Raw genomic sequence first — 15,778 nt, forward strand, 5'->3', positions numbered from 1 at the left:
CTTTTTGCGTTGTTTTTTAGCACTCCAGACTTGCTATACGCTTCCTCAACGTTAATGAGCGTTAATTCTAAATGGGTACAAGAAAAAGGCTTTTTTGATCAAAGGTCGGTACTCTTTCGGCTCCGCTTGATTTTATGCATGATTAGGAAAGGTGCCCCTGGCTTCCATTTCCATGCTCATAAACTGTCAAAAAGCGAAAAACAAATGTTGAAGATTTGCGCAGATCCCTTACATCATAACTATGTATTAAGTATAAAACAACGACTAGGGATCCGTTGTACAGGTGTTTTTGCGACGCAAAGGTATTGGTACTCAACGAAACAAGGTAACTCAGAAACTTTGTAATATCGAAATCTTTAACTTACTGAAATGCGTGGTATTGGCACAGATTTCGAAATTAGATCCAATGCAACTGTAATCAATGGTCAAGAAATACCTACAGATAGCTGGACAAATGTAACTCCTACAGTACTTGCTAAAATCAACCGCAAACTGCATCTTCAGCCACAAAACCCAATATCTATTATCCGTCAATTGATTGAGTCGAACTTTCAAAATTTCAAAACTTTCAACACATACAGCCCCATAGTAACCACCAAGCAGAATTTTGATGATTTATATATTCCTAAAGAACATCCCAGCCGTACAAAATCAGATAATTATTATTTCAACAAAGATACTGTGCTTCGTGCTCACACATCAGCACATCAACTGCAGGGACTAGCCTCCGGCGAGAACAAATTTTTGATTAGTGGTGATGTTTATCGGCGTGACGAGATTGATTCTTCTCATTACCCTGTCTTTCATCAAATAGAAGGTGTTTTTTATACCGACAACAATGTGGCACAATTAAATGCAGAACTCGAAAGCATTCGTAACGAAAAGACGTCCAACATAGAACTCGTTGATAATACGATAATTAAACCAGATAATCCTTACCAAGATTGCCATTCTCCTGAAGCAGTAGATCTAATTTCAGCACACTTAAAGCACTCAATTAATTTTATGATCCGGAATTTATTTGCTGAAGAAAAAGACTTAAAGGTTCGATGGATAGATGCCTATTTCCCTTTCACGAGTCCAAGTTGGGAAGTCGAGATTTATTATGAAGGCAAATGGCTTGAGGTTCTAGGATGTGGTGTCGTAAATCAAAGAATTCTGAATCAGGCTGGGCTTCACAATAAAATCGGCTGGGCATTTGGTATGGGACTTGAACGACTAGCAATGGTACTTTTCGGTATTCCAGATATTCGATTGTTCTGGTCAGAAGACAAGCGTTTTCTTAAGCAGTTCACCCCAGGTAAAATCAATAAATTTGTCCCTTTCTCTAAATATCCACCATGCATCAAAGACATCTCTTTCTGGATTCCCGACGACAAATGGCACGGTAATGATTTCTGTGAATTAGTTCGCGGTGTTGCTGGTGATATTGTTGAAACGGTGGAGTTGGTGAGTTGAGATTATGAGAGCTTGAAATTCCGTTATGCGATAGACATTCACTTACAATTATTGCAGATTGATGATTTTCGGAATCCTAAAACAGGGAAGCGCAGTTTATGCTACCGCATCAACTATAGATCAATGGACAGGTAAATCTGTTTAAGAGGCAAAAAAACTGCTAACTAATTTCTAAACCAAATCAAATCACATTAGAAACGTCACAAATGAAGAGATTAATCAAATTCAAGAAAAGGTTCGCTCTGCAGTCCGATCAGAAATGAATGTAGAATTACGATAAAAAGTACAGCTGTCAAAAAAGCCCAGTAGGGAAAGCCGTACCTGAATTTTTAACAACTGTAATTTGATTGGCCAAATTAATATATGGTACCTCAAAGCATGTCGAGGAGTAGAATGATCAACACATTAAAAATCACATGCGACACCCAAGCCTTTTTCTCACCATCTTTATTTGAAGGCCTTTCTTTTCTTTTTTCCTTTTGGCTTCTAATAAAAATTTAAAATGTTCAAAAAACCTTGTAATTTTGGGTAGAGTAGATAGAAAGGGAAGACGTATTACATAATATTTCTATTCACGAATGACTTTCAAATTAGAACCCATCGCATGTATTCAACTGCTTTAAAAACATTCTCAAACCAAGGGAAACTACCACGCTTGCCTATTCCAGAACTCGATTTAACTGCTGCACGGTATAAGCGCAGTCTCCTACCTCTGCTCTCTGCCGCTGAGCATGCGGAAGTGACAAAAAAAATAGATAAATTTTTTAAACCAAATGGACTTGCCGAAGTATTGCAGAATCGCCTGTATGATTTGGATAAGCAGGAGGCGGTTTTAGGATTAAATTGGCTTGATCGTTTATGGCTACGGAAGGCATATCTTGAATACCGTATCCCTACTTTCATCAACGTTAACTGGTGGAATCAATTTCGCGATCCACCAAATGGTCTTGTTGAAACAACAAAGGAGGGTAAAGCATCAGATTTCCAAATTAAGCGTTCAGCTGATATAATTAAGGGGGTCGTAGATTATTCGAACCGTATTAATAAGTAAGAAAATGAAACATGCAGCGTATACTACGATTGCTATTGATGATCTAACTCTTTTTTTTTTTTTGAAAAACAGCGAGGAAATACCTCCTGATATGACACGTTCTGGACCCTTATGCATGCACCAGTTGAAAGGCATGTTTGGCACAACCCGTATAGCAGATCCATACATTGATACTGTATCGAGTCAATGGCCCTGCCTAGCAAAACATATTACTGTAATTTATAAAGATCAAATATTCTCGGTGCAGGTAATCAATTCCATTGGTCAGTCGCTGCCACTAAATGTCTTAGAGAGGTATTATAAAAAGTTTTCCTCTTTCAAGATGATAAAGTATTGAAAACCTAACATGCGAATATATAAGCCAATTACAAAGTGTGATTAACCAAGTTGATAAAACTCCTTTGGAGCAGCGACAACCACCTGTAGGCTTATTGACAACGGAGCATCGAGATACATGGGGTTCTGTAAGTACAATCAGTGCGATTATAACAGCATTTGCATTAATTTTAAAGCAATATATAGATCAGGCAACAATTGCAAAAAGTGCGAACCAACGCAAAAGCTTTGGAAGAAATTGATCGATCTATCTTCACTCTATGTCTCGATGACTATAGCTCGCCAATCGAACTTGATTCATCGCATAGAAATATATTTCATGGCAGAAAAGGAAGAAACAGATGGTTCGACAAGTGTTTACAATTCATTGTAGAGAATAATGGTCGAGCTGGTGTCAACGGAGAGGTAAAATCTTCTGCATACGTAAAATCCTTGCATAGATTTAACAGCGTAGTTCTATGTAGCACTCGCCAATAGATGCAGTTGTTCCACTACGAGTTGTTGAAGATGTATTAGAAAGGTAAATGCAGGTTCTGCAAACCTATTGTCCGACATGCCTAGCTAAAGCGATCAATCTTTAGAGAGCCTTTCAAAGACATTAAGATTAACTCCTTTGTTAATGTCGAAGAGCCCCGACTATTAACTTGGGATATTACCAACAATTTGAATGGAAGTATCAGAAACGCAGAAAAGAATGCAACAGCTTTGATTGAAAATCTTGACAGTGTTTTACTACACTATGGCAATTATGGTTCAGATTTTATGAAAAAAGCCAAGATTAGCCCAGACAGCTGGATGCAAATGATATATCAACTTGCTTATTACCGACATACTGGGACACACTGTCCAACTTACGAGTCTGCTTCAACGCGTAAGTTTATAGCAGGGCGTACGGAAACAGTTCGAAGCTGTACATTGGAGTCTGTTGCATTTGTACAAGCTTGGGATAATAAGGATGTTAAGGTAGGTACAAGTCCATGAATTGCTCAAGACATCAATTACTAAAAGCATCCAACCAACTCATTCACGATAGATGAAAGATAAATTAAGATTACTAAAGGAAGCTATTGCCAGCCATTCAGAATATATGAAAGCAGCTAGTAATGGACATGGTGTTGACCGTCATTTACTTGGTCTCCGTAGCCAAATGACGGAAGATGAAGCAGCATCTAATGCAGCTACTATTTTCAAAGACTCATCTTACTGGGATTCGCAATATTGGAAATTATCAACGTCTAATACATCACCGGGAGATTATTCATGGGGAGGATTTGCAGCCGTTGTGCCCGAAGGTTACGGTATCAATTATGCAATTGGTAAAGAACGTGTGCGTATGAGCATTTCATCGTGGAATAATTATGAAGGTACCAGCTCTGAAGCCTTTAGAAAGATAATTACCACTACACTTGAAGATTTCGGTGAAGTCGCAGAGAGAGAAATCATGACTGAATGAAGTGTCCAATTTGATAAGGTGCATGAAGTGTTCAATTTTAATTCGCAAGCTCAATAAAAAACAACGGAATTGTTATATATAAAATTATTGCTTTAAAGCGTTAGGGTATAGATAGTTTGCATACTCGAGCTGCTATAAGAGCTTATGGAAGACAAACTAGTAGTAAGAATTTAGGCGGACCAGTGATTGAGAGTTTGAAAAGAAATTGCATTAGTCCAGTCTACAATTCGTCATTGTCTATTTCTTATTTGCTTCTTTTAATGACTCCAACGGCCATTTTGGCAAGGTAGTAATTGTATAATCATCAATTAATCCAGCCTGTAGTCTCTCAATACCTGCCCAAGCGATCATGACCCCATTATCCGTACAAAGATGTGGTGGTGGACATATTAACGGCAGTCCGTACGATTGCGCCAATACATTTAACCTACAATATTGATGAACGGTTAGTATAACACGAAGTATATTGAGAAAAGGTGAATTTTTCGTACCTCGTCCTAAAAAACGTGTTGCTTGCCACGCCACCGCTTACAACTAATGCAGTCAGCGGTTTCTTTAATTGCACCAACTCTTGTTCGAAAGCCAAAGTTATTTTTTGTTCCAAATGACGAATGCAGGCTGTTTGAAAGGCGGCAGCAATATCACTAACATCTTCTGGCTTCTTCAAATCTACGCATTTATCTATATTTATTAATCTAGAGACGGCCGTTTTTAAACCGGAGAAACTAAAAGCAATGACAGATTTGTTCCTCTGTAGCATTGGCTTCGGTAGATGCGATAAAAATCTTTCAGGGTCGCCATTCAAAGCTGCCTTTTCTAAAGCTGCTCCTGGGCCACCTCTTCTTCCTTTTATCCAATCCAGCTCTAGATGTCTTGCGGTTTTGTCAATCGCTTCTCCAACTGAGTTATCGAGCGTTGTTCCTAATTGGTTGTAATCACCGATATTGTTTACTGTGAGAAGAAGTGTATGTCCTCCAGATATGAGTAATGCCATGAATGGGAAGGCTGGTGCAGGCTGTTCACTTTGTGAATTTGTTGTCAAGCGTGCTGTCAAAGCATGCGCTTCCTATATTTAAATAAGCATTTAATGACACGATCAGGGAGCATTCTAGTTCTATATTACCATATGATGCACTCCAATCAATTTCTTTTTGTTGACGGCTGCTAAGGTCTTTGCAGCATTTAGGCCAACAGGCAAACAGGGTGGCAAACCTGGTCCTCTGGTCACTGCAATAGCATCAAGATCATGAATAGACAGACCTGCCTTATCTAGCGTCTCGCAGATGACACCTGGCAAGTTTCGTGAATGACCGTTGCTTGCTAATGTTGGAACTACACCACCCATTGGCTCATGTAATTCCTGTTGTCCTTTTACAGTTTCTGCTAGAATCTTTTTATCCGAAGTGACAATCGCAGCCGAGGTGTCATCACATGAAGTTTCTATGCCTAATACGCGTAACGGTTTATTGAATGTCGCCAACCCCCTCGTGAGTTTGAATGATTTCTGAATAAGTCTCATAAGCAGTGGTTATTGTAAGGATCCTGATAAAAAATGCCATAACCATTTTTGAGTATTCTACTCCGCTCCACTTCAATTCTCCGCACTTGAATCCAGGAACTAGATTAGGGCCGAACATTTCAACGGTGGAGCCAAATGCATTTGTTCTTTAGAACTCTCCTCAACTAGCTCAGATAGCATTTGTAAGCCCTCAAAAAGTCTAGCTTTTAGAGCTACCTACTATTGCTGCAGTAGGCTATATCAATCAGTGTTGTATTTGAGCAAAGAAGTACCACCATTAGAATGATAAAAGCATACGAACAATTTATCGTATACAGCCTAAAACCTCTATTAGCGTCTATCATATGAGCCTAAATTTCAATAGTAACTGTCATTCACTTGGAAAATGATAATGGGAGTATGAAATGCTAATTCTTCATATTCATCAATTGAACCAAAACCACAGGAAGTAAAAGAATTGAAGTTGCTGACTTTAAAAAACTCTGGACTTAATGCCAAATGCTATCAGTGGGGCCGCTAAAAAAATTTGTTTTTTCTTCTTCCATCTTACGCGTGCTTAAGCTTGTACATTCTTTTAAACCTGCCATGTTGGATCAAAAAGATTTCGAGGTAGAAAACGTTATTCTTCACTTAATCGGTATAGGAAATAAAATTTTAATACTAAATCACTAATATATAACCCTTTCATGAAATACAAAGGTTGTTTCTCCTCCAAGCGACGGCATCTCTTGTTTAGATTTCTCACCTCAAGCCGATTTTCTTTCAGTTTCGTCTTGGGACAATCAAGTAAAGTAACAATTTCTAGAATTGTACAACCACAGAACAGACGATAGATATTTGTCGTAATTTTTATTAACGTTACTATAAATTTATGCTAGGTTCGTATCTATGAAGTTCAACCTTCAGGTGCAACTGTACCAAAAGCAGCTTACAGTCATGAAGCCCCCGCATTATGTGTTAGTTGGAGCAAAGTAAATATCATCCACCTTTTGACAAATAACTATTTATTTAAATCTTGTATTTATTGCGATATTCACAAAAATGTATTTTGTTTGATTGCTGCAGGACGGTACAAAAGTCGTATCAGGTGGCGCAGATAAAGCAGGCAGAATGTACGATATTTCAACTGGGCAATCAACACAAATTGCGCAACACGATGATACGATCAAAAGTATAAAATTTCTGGATCAAGGTAATATTGTTGCTACAGGTAGCTGGGATAAGACGATTCGATATTGGGATACTCGCTCCCCTACACCTGTGGGTACAGTTCAGTTACCAGAACGTTGTTATTCATTGGATTCCAAGGGGCCTTTAATGGTTGTTGGCACCGCTGAGAAACATCTCTGTATATTTGATTTGAACAATCCTACAGTCATTTTCAAAGTAAGTATATTTTTTAATTTTTTCCTTCCCACATCACGAAAGGAGCAGCAAAAAAAAAGAAAAAGCGAAATAGAAGAGAATGACTTCATCATATCATATTGTCTTAGAATTTCGCATCTACAATTACTTACTTAATTTCTCGAATAGAATATCGCATCACCATTAAAATGGCAAACGCGTGTCGTTTCTTGTTTCTCTGATAGCAAAGGTTTTGCTGTTGGTTCGATTGAAGGAAGAGTTGGTATTCAATATGTCGAGGACAGAGATTCATCGTAAGTTTTGAAAAGTAGGATTCATGGCAGAATACTGATGGGCTAACATATGTTTCAGTAAAAACTTTTCGTTCAAGTGTCATCGAGATGAAGCAAAGAATGTATATGCAGTAAATGATATTAGCTTTCATCCCGTACACGGAACATTTTCTACAGCAGGCGGTGATGGTACTGTCAGTTTTTGGGATAAGGACTCTAAGCAAAGATTAAAGCCTTTCCCTAAGGCAAATGGACAAATTGCTTGTACAACCTTCAACAGAAATGGCAGTATATATGCATATGCTATTAGTTACGACTGGTCAAAGGTATGTTATAATAATAAACTAATCCTTCTCTTCAATTTACTAATCGGAAAATTTGATGGTTGCAGGGTTATAAACAAGCATTACCTTCTAATACCAATAAGATCTACTTACACGCTGTCAAAGATGAAGAGATCAAACCTCGTACGACCAAGAAGCGATAAACGAACAGCACTGACAGCTTACAAAGCCGGTTCTTTTTTTTTTCCCTACTTACAGTCATTTCCTGAAATTGACTGTACACGAATACTACTGTTTCGTTCTTCCTTTTCCTACGGTGCATTAATCTTCCTTTTTATCTTAAGATATCATATCCCCCTTTATTATTCTGCAACAATCAAGTAATAAAAATGTAATCAGTATTATTACGTCTTGGATACAACAGATTTTCCCTAATTATTGCCTCCTTATCTGAAATGATTTTTTGTCGTTTGACGTATGGTCAGCGTGATGGAGATTAATTTTTCGGGACATGATTACTCGAATAAAGTGTAATCCATTGAAAATAGTCTAGGCAACATTATCATTGACGGTATACCTCTTGTATCATCTGGGTCTTCTACCAACTCCTTGCTATTTTTTGTACATCCACCTATCTTCTTTGAATCAGAATGCAATCCTTAGTATAATTGTTTCAAAGTTTTAACAATATGAAGTATGAACTCATCAAGCCTCATTCTTTTTTAAAAGGAAACTAGATGACAAAAAAAAAGGAACAAAAATAGTTTGTTCTGCGAAATACATAGTTAACTGACAATGTGCTTGCTCATTGAAGTCCGACTCTAACTTGCCTTATTTGCAAGCAAGCTAATGGTGAGAAACTTCTTTGTGATCAAGCATATCGTAGGTAACAAGCTCATAAAAACAATATTCTGGCGAGAAAGGGTGGGACTGGAGGTTCACCTTAACGTAATATTAAATAGGGCAATCATAGTATCAGTTTTTATTGTTGATTGCTTCAAAGCCAAAGCCTACATGAAACAACTCGTTTCATATATCTATCTATTCGTCTTCTTAGCAGCAAGCCTCTTTCAAAAGTGAAATGACAAAAGTAGAATCTATAGAGCAAGGATGATTATTCTGTGGTTCCTGCGAACTTACCTGCGTAAATTGAAAGCTAAGAATAGCCTTTTATTGGTTCATATTAGAGTTCTCTTTCACAATGTTGGCTATTGTAACGGATGTGTATTTGACCTTTCACTCTTCGTTCAAGTTCACGATATACTCCTGTCTGCAATTTTCGATGGTAGGACAGCATTACCTATTTTTACCCTCTTTTCATAGGTATTTTATTTTGCTATGCTCAAAAAGAAAACGTAGACTGCAAAAAAAAAAAAAAAAAAAAAAAAAAAAAGAATTGTAAGCTTTAGAAAGCCATAAATTTATTTACACTGTCAACTTTAGACCGGGCACTATCATATTCGCTATCGTGAGTCTTCTCAGTGTATCGTCAATTTCAATCTGAGCGATGAACAATCAAGCTGATATTGCATTTGAGGTAATTACAACCAATGCCTTGTTTGTTTCATTGTATGAAAAGCCGACGCGAACATTATTATACATGATGATTTCTTAAACAAACATGTCAGAGGTCTTTATCTGCTTGAATACGATCGTAATAACGTACTGTATAAGCAATAGTGAGCGAGCATGCTCGAAAGATGTATAACGTTAAAATTCGACTACAATAAAAGTCTTTTGGTTCTCTGACAACGCCTTATCACATCATCAATAATCTATCTATAAGTATAGTTAAGCATATCTTGTAGAAAAGCAAAGTACATTTGAAAGACAAATAGGAAGCAGCAACGAACAATAGTCGGAAGCAAAGTCATTATATTCTTCTTTTTGTTCTGTAGACAAAACATATTATGTCTTCAATTGACATGATGGGGCATGTACTTGGGATAAATATTTGTGTTGACTGTGGTGAGTAGTAACAACCCACATGAACCTTTCAATGACAACAGTTAAGTTTCACAATCATTTTGGAAAGACAAGGGTCTAGCACATTCCTTCGTTCTCATTTAATCAGTAAATACTGAGACTGATTGCCAAACGCAGGCTGCTAAGCCCTCGAGCAAGTAGAGGAGGCCAAAAGATAAGTCATTGCATGCTCTCCATATAGACGCTCAAAGCCAAGAACCATCAAGGAAGCACCATGCAACAACAGAAAGACGGATGGAGGCCAGATTACAGATAATATACCAACATAAGCACTATTTGCCGGGTTTCATTTAGGGCACAGCTATTCTCGAAATAACATCTAATAACCCTTATCATACCCATATCAACGAAATGTTCTGTATTACGTTGAATGCAGAATGGTTATGGAGAACTAGCTGGCGCTATGAAGCAATACGCAATAGGTGAAGATGAAATGATGACAAACAAAAATCAAATAAAAAAATTCTCGACTTTCTCAACTTTCCAAAGCATGATTCACGTTAGTCTTCACAGTCTGTTAGACGGTAAATGCAATGTGACGAAACACATAGGGTGTCAATTAAACAATGGCGGCTACGTAAAAATGCCTAAAGATATTTCAATGGATCTTTCTTCGCTGCTGAAAGATCTTTGGAGAAGCAAAAGCTCGCTAGTTGCTATGTAATTGCTTCAGATTTACTCATTATCAATAAACTATTAAGCAATAATGCTACAAAACAAGTCACATTTTCTGATTATTAAGCAGGAGGGCTACAGAAGCTTAGGGCAATGTAAAATGCAGTTTTATTGGTTAAGATTTCAACAGCTCCTAATTTTTTAGACAGAATAAAACGCAAATTCAAATTAATTGAAGCTTTTTTCTAGACAAAGGCGACAACTTTTTTTAACTATGTTTGTCATCCTTTTAGATTACCATTCTTGAATAATCTTGAGACGCGTCGTTCAGCAACGCTTTTCTCGCATTTTTGTTGCCAAGCTATATTATAATGAAGTTGTATTTTAAGCGGGTTAAAGATCCGTTCCATTTCGTATTCCTCATTCTTTGTAATTTTCAGCCCAATTCATGTTCAAAAGTTCTACTATACAGAAACTTAGATCTGTTGAAGAAAAGCATAAGAATCAGGGTGAAGAGATCCATTTGGTTGCTCAGACACATTAGAAGCATTTGACACCGTCCATGACTGTAGTATCCTTGTTTGCAAAACTTGTAAGATACTATAGAACCGCAATATCAATGCAGCAAAAAGAAACATGATGTTTATCAGCATTTCGATTTGGAAGGACAACACTTTAGTCATTTCCTAGTATCTCCAGAACGAAACTGGCTCGATTTTTTACAGGTAAGCGTCTTCATTTTAGTGTATTTCAATTTTCAAACATCAACTCAAATGTCCCAAAAATTTAATATTTTCTGCCCAGTTTATTTTAGCTTTGTTTCAACCCGAAACTAAAAACCTGTAAACTGGGAAGAATGAGCGGGAAAAAATTTAGATCCCGTTTAATTATATATAAGGAAATTATGACGCCAGGAAAGTGTCTTTGCCTGACTGCTGTTCCCGCCATTAAAATACCATAAAAAGAGGTATTAGATGGGGAAGGAAATTTTACCAACTTTCTTTTCATTCCTATTTCATAGTATTTTTAGCATAGCATAACATTTTTCCATCATGGCAGATAATCAACAAAAGGTCAACGTCGGTGTTGTCGGTTTTGGTAAGCTGCTAGTGAGAATGATGTACCGAGGCAAAGAACAAAGAGGAAGCTTGATCCACCTAACGCGTCTTTTCTTTCCTGAATAGGCATGTCTTCTCGTGTCTTCCATTGTCCTTTGATTACATCTTCTCCTTATCTACATTTGTCTGCTGTGGTTGAACGCCATAGTGACAAGTCAAAGGAAAAGTATCCCTGGATCAATGTCAAAAAGAGCACTGATGAGCTCTTCGCTGACGACTCTATTGATTTGGTCGTAATTACTACTCCAAACGGCTCACACTATCCCTTAGCCCTCGAAGCTATGAAGAAGGGAAAGCACGGTAAGCTTTATACACGATGATAGACAGAGGCAACCGATCCATGATTTGCTTACTGAAGTGAAAATTGTGCGTTTGATAAAAAATAGTGGTTGTTGAAAAGCCTTTCACTATTACATCAAAGGAAGCCGAAGAACTCGTCAAAGTTTCCAAGGAAACCAAACGTGTTTGCAGTGTGTACCAAAATCGTCGATGGGACGGTGACTTCCTTACTGTCAAGAAGTTAATTGAAGGAGAACAATTGGGTCGCCTCGTTGAGTATGAATCCCACTTTGACCGCTTCCGTAACTTTATGAAACAAGGATGGAGAGAACAAAATGATGCTCCTGGTTCCGGTATGCTTTATGATTTGGGTGCTCACTTGATCGATCAAGCATTGCATCTATTTGGCCTGCCTACTTCTGTTTATGCCACTCTAAGTAATCAGCGACAACTCAAGGAAACAAATGTTATTGACGATTTCACAATTATTCTCAATTATGAACACAAGCATTTGAAGGCTATTTTACGTTCCAGCATGTTAGCTCGACACGATCCTAAATTGCGTTTTCATTTGAGAGGTATGAATGGTTCTTTCGTGAAGAACAATTTGGATGTGCAAGAAGACCAGTTGAAGAGTGGCAAAGTGCCTGCTGATGATGGATTTGGCGTGGAAAGTGCCAGCAGCTATGGTACCATCAACAGTGACATCAACGGTGTCCATATTGTTGGCCAAGTTACAACCGAAAAGGGTAGCTATTTAAGTTATTACAATAATGTGGCAGAAGCTATCTTGAAAAACGATCCCTCTCATTTGGCAGTTAAGCCTGAAGATGGTATGAATTGTATACGTATCATTGAACTTGCTCAACAAAGTAATGATGAAGGACGCGTTATTACCCTGTAAATTATGCGATGAATATGAATAAACTGCATTTGAGTACGTTTTTTTGAAGATTATAACATAAGCGAATGATTATCATAGTGTAGGCAATATGAGTAGTTATGTTTGTTGATATTGATTAAGAGAAAGCTATTTACAGACAAGGGGAATTTGTTTGGTATTCTAAACTGCAACGTAAGGTTGTACCCTGCTATTACCCGTCTCCTCGAAAAGTAATGCTGCGTTGGAAGCAGGATTCCTTGTCATATGATAACTCTTTCTTCTAGTGCTACTTGGATTGTTGACAGGGAAAGCGTGGTTGGTATTTTCATCATTGTACGAGGAGAATTTGGGTTGTCTAATGATAGGTATAGAATTCAATTGCTGTTGTTGTTGGTTGGTTCGTTTATTGCAATTTTCATTGCTTATAGAATGGAAAAAAAACCGTGAAGAAAAGCCTGAGTCTCGTTTCTTGAACGCATTATGTTGTTGTTGATCAGGTAATAGGTCAACAGTGTGAGCCTTCTTTAAATTAATGCCTGCTGACCATGACAAATGACGTCTACTCTTATTTTTGTTCTTAACTTCTGGTTTTCGTTCCTGTTGCTGTTGCTGATCCGATGTGCGGAGCCACTTTGCGAACTTCTTTAACCAATTTGTCTTCTTGATCTCTTTCGAATTTTTGTTGCCGCAGTAGTGCTGAAGTTGCTCACCGTCGTCTCTGAACGATGCTACTGAGTCAGTCCTCACGAAGCGGATTGAATCATCGCCTGGCTCTCGTTGTTGTTGTTGTTGTTGTTGTTGCTCTAAGAGGGTATTATGTTGATTTTGTACAAATAGTATCAAGTTACGAAGTTTCTCTTCCTGACTTTGAGGAGCCATCTAAGACAATCAACAGGGAGATATATTAGCTATATTGATATTCTATGTATGTGATTAACATTTTAACTCACACAACTTGTATGAATTGCCAGATTCTCTTCAGTCAAAGGATAAACGATATTATCTACGAAGGGCTTTTTGGAGTGGCCTGGAAAAAATGCTGCAGGCACGACATTTCTGGTAGGCGGATAAGAGTATCTTCTTGGGTATTGTGACAAAGAAGAACTTTGATGGTAACGCCTTGCTCTATTCGTCATAGTGTAAATTACAGACTTTATGCAATGTATGGAGAAGTTGATAGATATAGTAATGGAAAGAAAGAAGGGAAGAATAAGCTGACGAGGAGAAAGAAAAAAAGACAAGAATCGAGATTTATTTGCTTTTTCTGATTTGCATTAAGAACGATTTTCATTGGTTTAGCTTTTTTATACTTTTAAGTGAGGCAAGGGCATCAGCCGTAACATATAAAAAAAGAAATTTTACTAACTGCACAGCTTTGTCAACAGCAAGACAAATGCAATAAGTTGTAAAAATACTCTTTTATCTAATGCATGACGTTTGCAACTGAAAACAACTTATTCTCCGCATACAGAGGACATTCACGCAGAAATTGAACTTTCCTAATTCTTTTTTCTTGTCAATTAAACGGCATACGTCAGTAGAAATTTCTCTTTGTTAAAAAAGAAAATTGATATTCTTTTACAGCTATATTGCGAACCTATCGTCTTTTAACGTGCTAAGTAACAGTTTTCATCTGTTTCTATCTTTCTTGGAACACTTAATAGTGTTAACAAAAAGAAAAGACGAGAAGAAATATACAAAACAATCAAGAACATCTTTCGATGCAACATCATGCTTAATGAAACGGTTCCATCAGTTTTGCTGCAGGAGACTTATAAAGTTGTATTACCGCTTCAATTCAACGTCGTATTTTCCATATGGGTTACACTGACACTTTCTCAGCGATCATAAACGATCAAATGATAATGATAGATATATTATGCAAAGACCTATTACTATAGATTTATACAGAAGCCAGTTCGCTTTATTTCTGAACCTCAAGCTTTTCAAAATGCTTTTTAGCTGCTGCTATATTCAATAAAGTGGCCGCTGATTGTATGTTTGGGTCTGACATAACCACCATGATATATGTATTATTTGTCAGGACGTCGACAAACGCTGTAAAACTACTTCCTCTTATTTCCATACTTTTGAACCTTGTCTGTGAGCGACTGCACCCCAGATTGAATTGCTTAATGATATTGCTGATCTTTTCGAACCTATGATGATCCTGATGTGGTACTGTAGCGGCTGTAGCAATCACTAAAAATGTTGTTCTCTCGAATAAAACTACTTCATCGGAATCACATATACGACAGAATTGACTCAAATGTGATTCTAGTACGCGAATATTGGGTATTAAGCAATGAATAATCTTTGACCAAGCCTATAGTACAAAAATAGTCAAAAGGAAGCTTCTATTTTGACGCTTCATTTTGTTTATCACTAGCCACTTCTATATCACTTACAGCATACAGAGTTTCATCCCATATTGATGTACTAAATGCTTGTATCGATAGTGGTTCCGATCGTCGCTGTAATTCTAATACTCTTTGTTCAAACACCTACACCCATTCAAGATAGCCAAATACAATAGCCATTAGAAACGCGTCTTGCTTTCCTACCAACCTGGAAGCATAAATAAGTTACTTAAATGACTCACTTGATCCCTTTGATGCTCTGGTACTAAGTCCATTTTGTGTATTAAACAGAATATCCTCGCTTCTTTCGAGTTGGTTTGAATGGCTTCTAGGCAAGACTGATAATAATGTAGATCCTTTTCCCAATCCCTACTCTCCACGTCGAATACATAAATCAACACTTCAACATTTTTGAAGATTCTATCTCTTTGTGAGGCAAAGTAATTTTCCATAAACGCTTCTTGTCTGTGAATTGAAAAGAATAATTTGGAATTAATCAACTAGAAGGCATTAGCTGAGACCACCCTCATTATAGTCAGTTAAGCGTTACCCTCCACAGTCCCATAAGTTAAGTACCAAATTCCCCAAAAACTTGACATTTGAATGTTCAACATCGACTGAAGTTATCATTGTCAATAGTGAGTGGTCAATCTAGCTGTCTAACAATAAAGACAATATGTTGTTTCATATGTTACTTGTAGCTCCTAGTCTTCGCGTATCTCGGGCTATATAATTGCTAAAGATAATAGAACGCATAGACGTTTTTCCAGATCCACTCTTGCCCATAAGCAATACCTTC

General features: G+C 37.4%; 7 protein-coding genes across 7 annotated transcripts; 4 read left to right on the plus strand and 3 right to left on the minus strand.

Moving 5' to 3' along the window:
• Window positions 1-44: 44 nt before the first annotated feature.
• BDF20DRAFT_898422 (phenylalanyl-tRNA synthetase) lies at window positions 45-1,942 on the plus strand. Its single transcript, XM_053082614.1, has 3 exons — window positions 45-1,449; window positions 1,516-1,589; window positions 1,654-1,942. The coding sequence occupies exons 1-3, from the start codon at window positions 370-372 to the stop codon at window positions 1,736-1,738; spliced, it is 1,239 nt and encodes a 412-aa protein (XP_052931571.1). The 5' UTR covers window positions 45-369; the 3' UTR covers window positions 1,739-1,942.
• BDF20DRAFT_898426 (acyltransferase ChoActase/COT/CPT) lies at window positions 1,943-4,366 on the plus strand. Its single transcript, XM_053082615.1, has 7 exons — window positions 1,943-2,505; window positions 2,582-2,803; window positions 2,871-2,973; window positions 3,032-3,250; window positions 3,310-3,365; window positions 3,427-3,808; window positions 3,879-4,366. Exons 1-7 carry the CDS (start codon window positions 2,063-2,065, stop codon window positions 4,296-4,298), a joined length of 1,845 nt encoding a protein of 614 aa, XP_052931572.1. The 5' UTR covers window positions 1,943-2,062; the 3' UTR covers window positions 4,299-4,366.
• Window positions 4,367-4,535: 169 nt separating this feature from the next.
• On the minus strand, window positions 4,536-5,817 carry BDF20DRAFT_828673 (Gcp-like domain-containing protein; the record flags this gene model as incomplete). Its single annotated transcript, XM_053078265.1, has 3 exons — window positions 4,536-4,623; window positions 4,790-5,364; window positions 5,422-5,817. 3 exons carry the CDS (start codon window positions 5,815-5,817, stop codon window positions 4,536-4,538), a joined length of 1,059 nt encoding a protein of 352 aa, XP_052931573.1.
• A 585-nt stretch (window positions 5,818-6,402) lies between these two features.
• On the plus strand, window positions 6,403-7,941 carry BDF20DRAFT_917254 (WD40-repeat-containing domain protein; the record flags this gene model as incomplete). The annotated part of the gene is made up of 7 exons (XM_053084544.1): window positions 6,403-6,426; window positions 6,517-6,603; window positions 6,696-6,788; window positions 6,883-7,203; window positions 7,351-7,475; window positions 7,534-7,780; window positions 7,846-7,941. The coding sequence occupies 7 exons, from the start codon at window positions 6,403-6,405 to the stop codon at window positions 7,939-7,941; spliced, it is 993 nt and encodes a 330-aa protein (XP_052931574.1).
• Window positions 7,942-11,391: 3,450 nt separating this feature from the next.
• Window positions 11,392-12,640, plus strand: BDF20DRAFT_908265 (uncharacterized protein; the record flags this gene model as incomplete). Its single annotated transcript, XM_053083466.1, has 3 exons — window positions 11,392-11,437; window positions 11,524-11,757; window positions 11,844-12,640. 3 exons carry the CDS (start codon window positions 11,392-11,394, stop codon window positions 12,638-12,640), a joined length of 1,077 nt encoding a protein of 358 aa, XP_052931575.1.
• Window positions 12,641-12,799: 159 nt separating this feature from the next.
• On the minus strand, window positions 12,800-13,755 carry BDF20DRAFT_839852 (uncharacterized protein; the record flags this gene model as incomplete). The annotated part of the gene is made up of 2 exons (XM_053079325.1): window positions 12,800-13,498; window positions 13,570-13,755. The coding sequence occupies 2 exons, from the start codon at window positions 13,753-13,755 to the stop codon at window positions 12,800-12,802; spliced, it is 885 nt and encodes a 294-aa protein (XP_052931576.1).
• A 788-nt stretch (window positions 13,756-14,543) lies between these two features.
• Window positions 14,544-15,765, minus strand: BDF20DRAFT_828433 (rraga protein; the record flags this gene model as incomplete). Its single annotated transcript, XM_053078248.1, has 5 exons — window positions 14,544-14,945; window positions 15,028-15,123; window positions 15,222-15,444; window positions 15,530-15,596; window positions 15,675-15,765. 5 exons carry the CDS (start codon window positions 15,763-15,765, stop codon window positions 14,544-14,546), a joined length of 879 nt encoding a protein of 292 aa, XP_052931577.1.
• Window positions 15,766-15,778: the final 13 nt, after the last annotated feature.

The sequence above is a fragment of the Mycotypha africana genome, assembly GCF_025528875.1.
Source record: "Mycotypha africana strain NRRL 2978 chromosome Unknown BDF20scaffold_13, whole genome shotgun sequence".
Taxonomy (NCBI): domain Eukaryota; kingdom Fungi; phylum Mucoromycota; class Mucoromycetes; order Mucorales; family Mycotyphaceae; genus Mycotypha; species Mycotypha africana.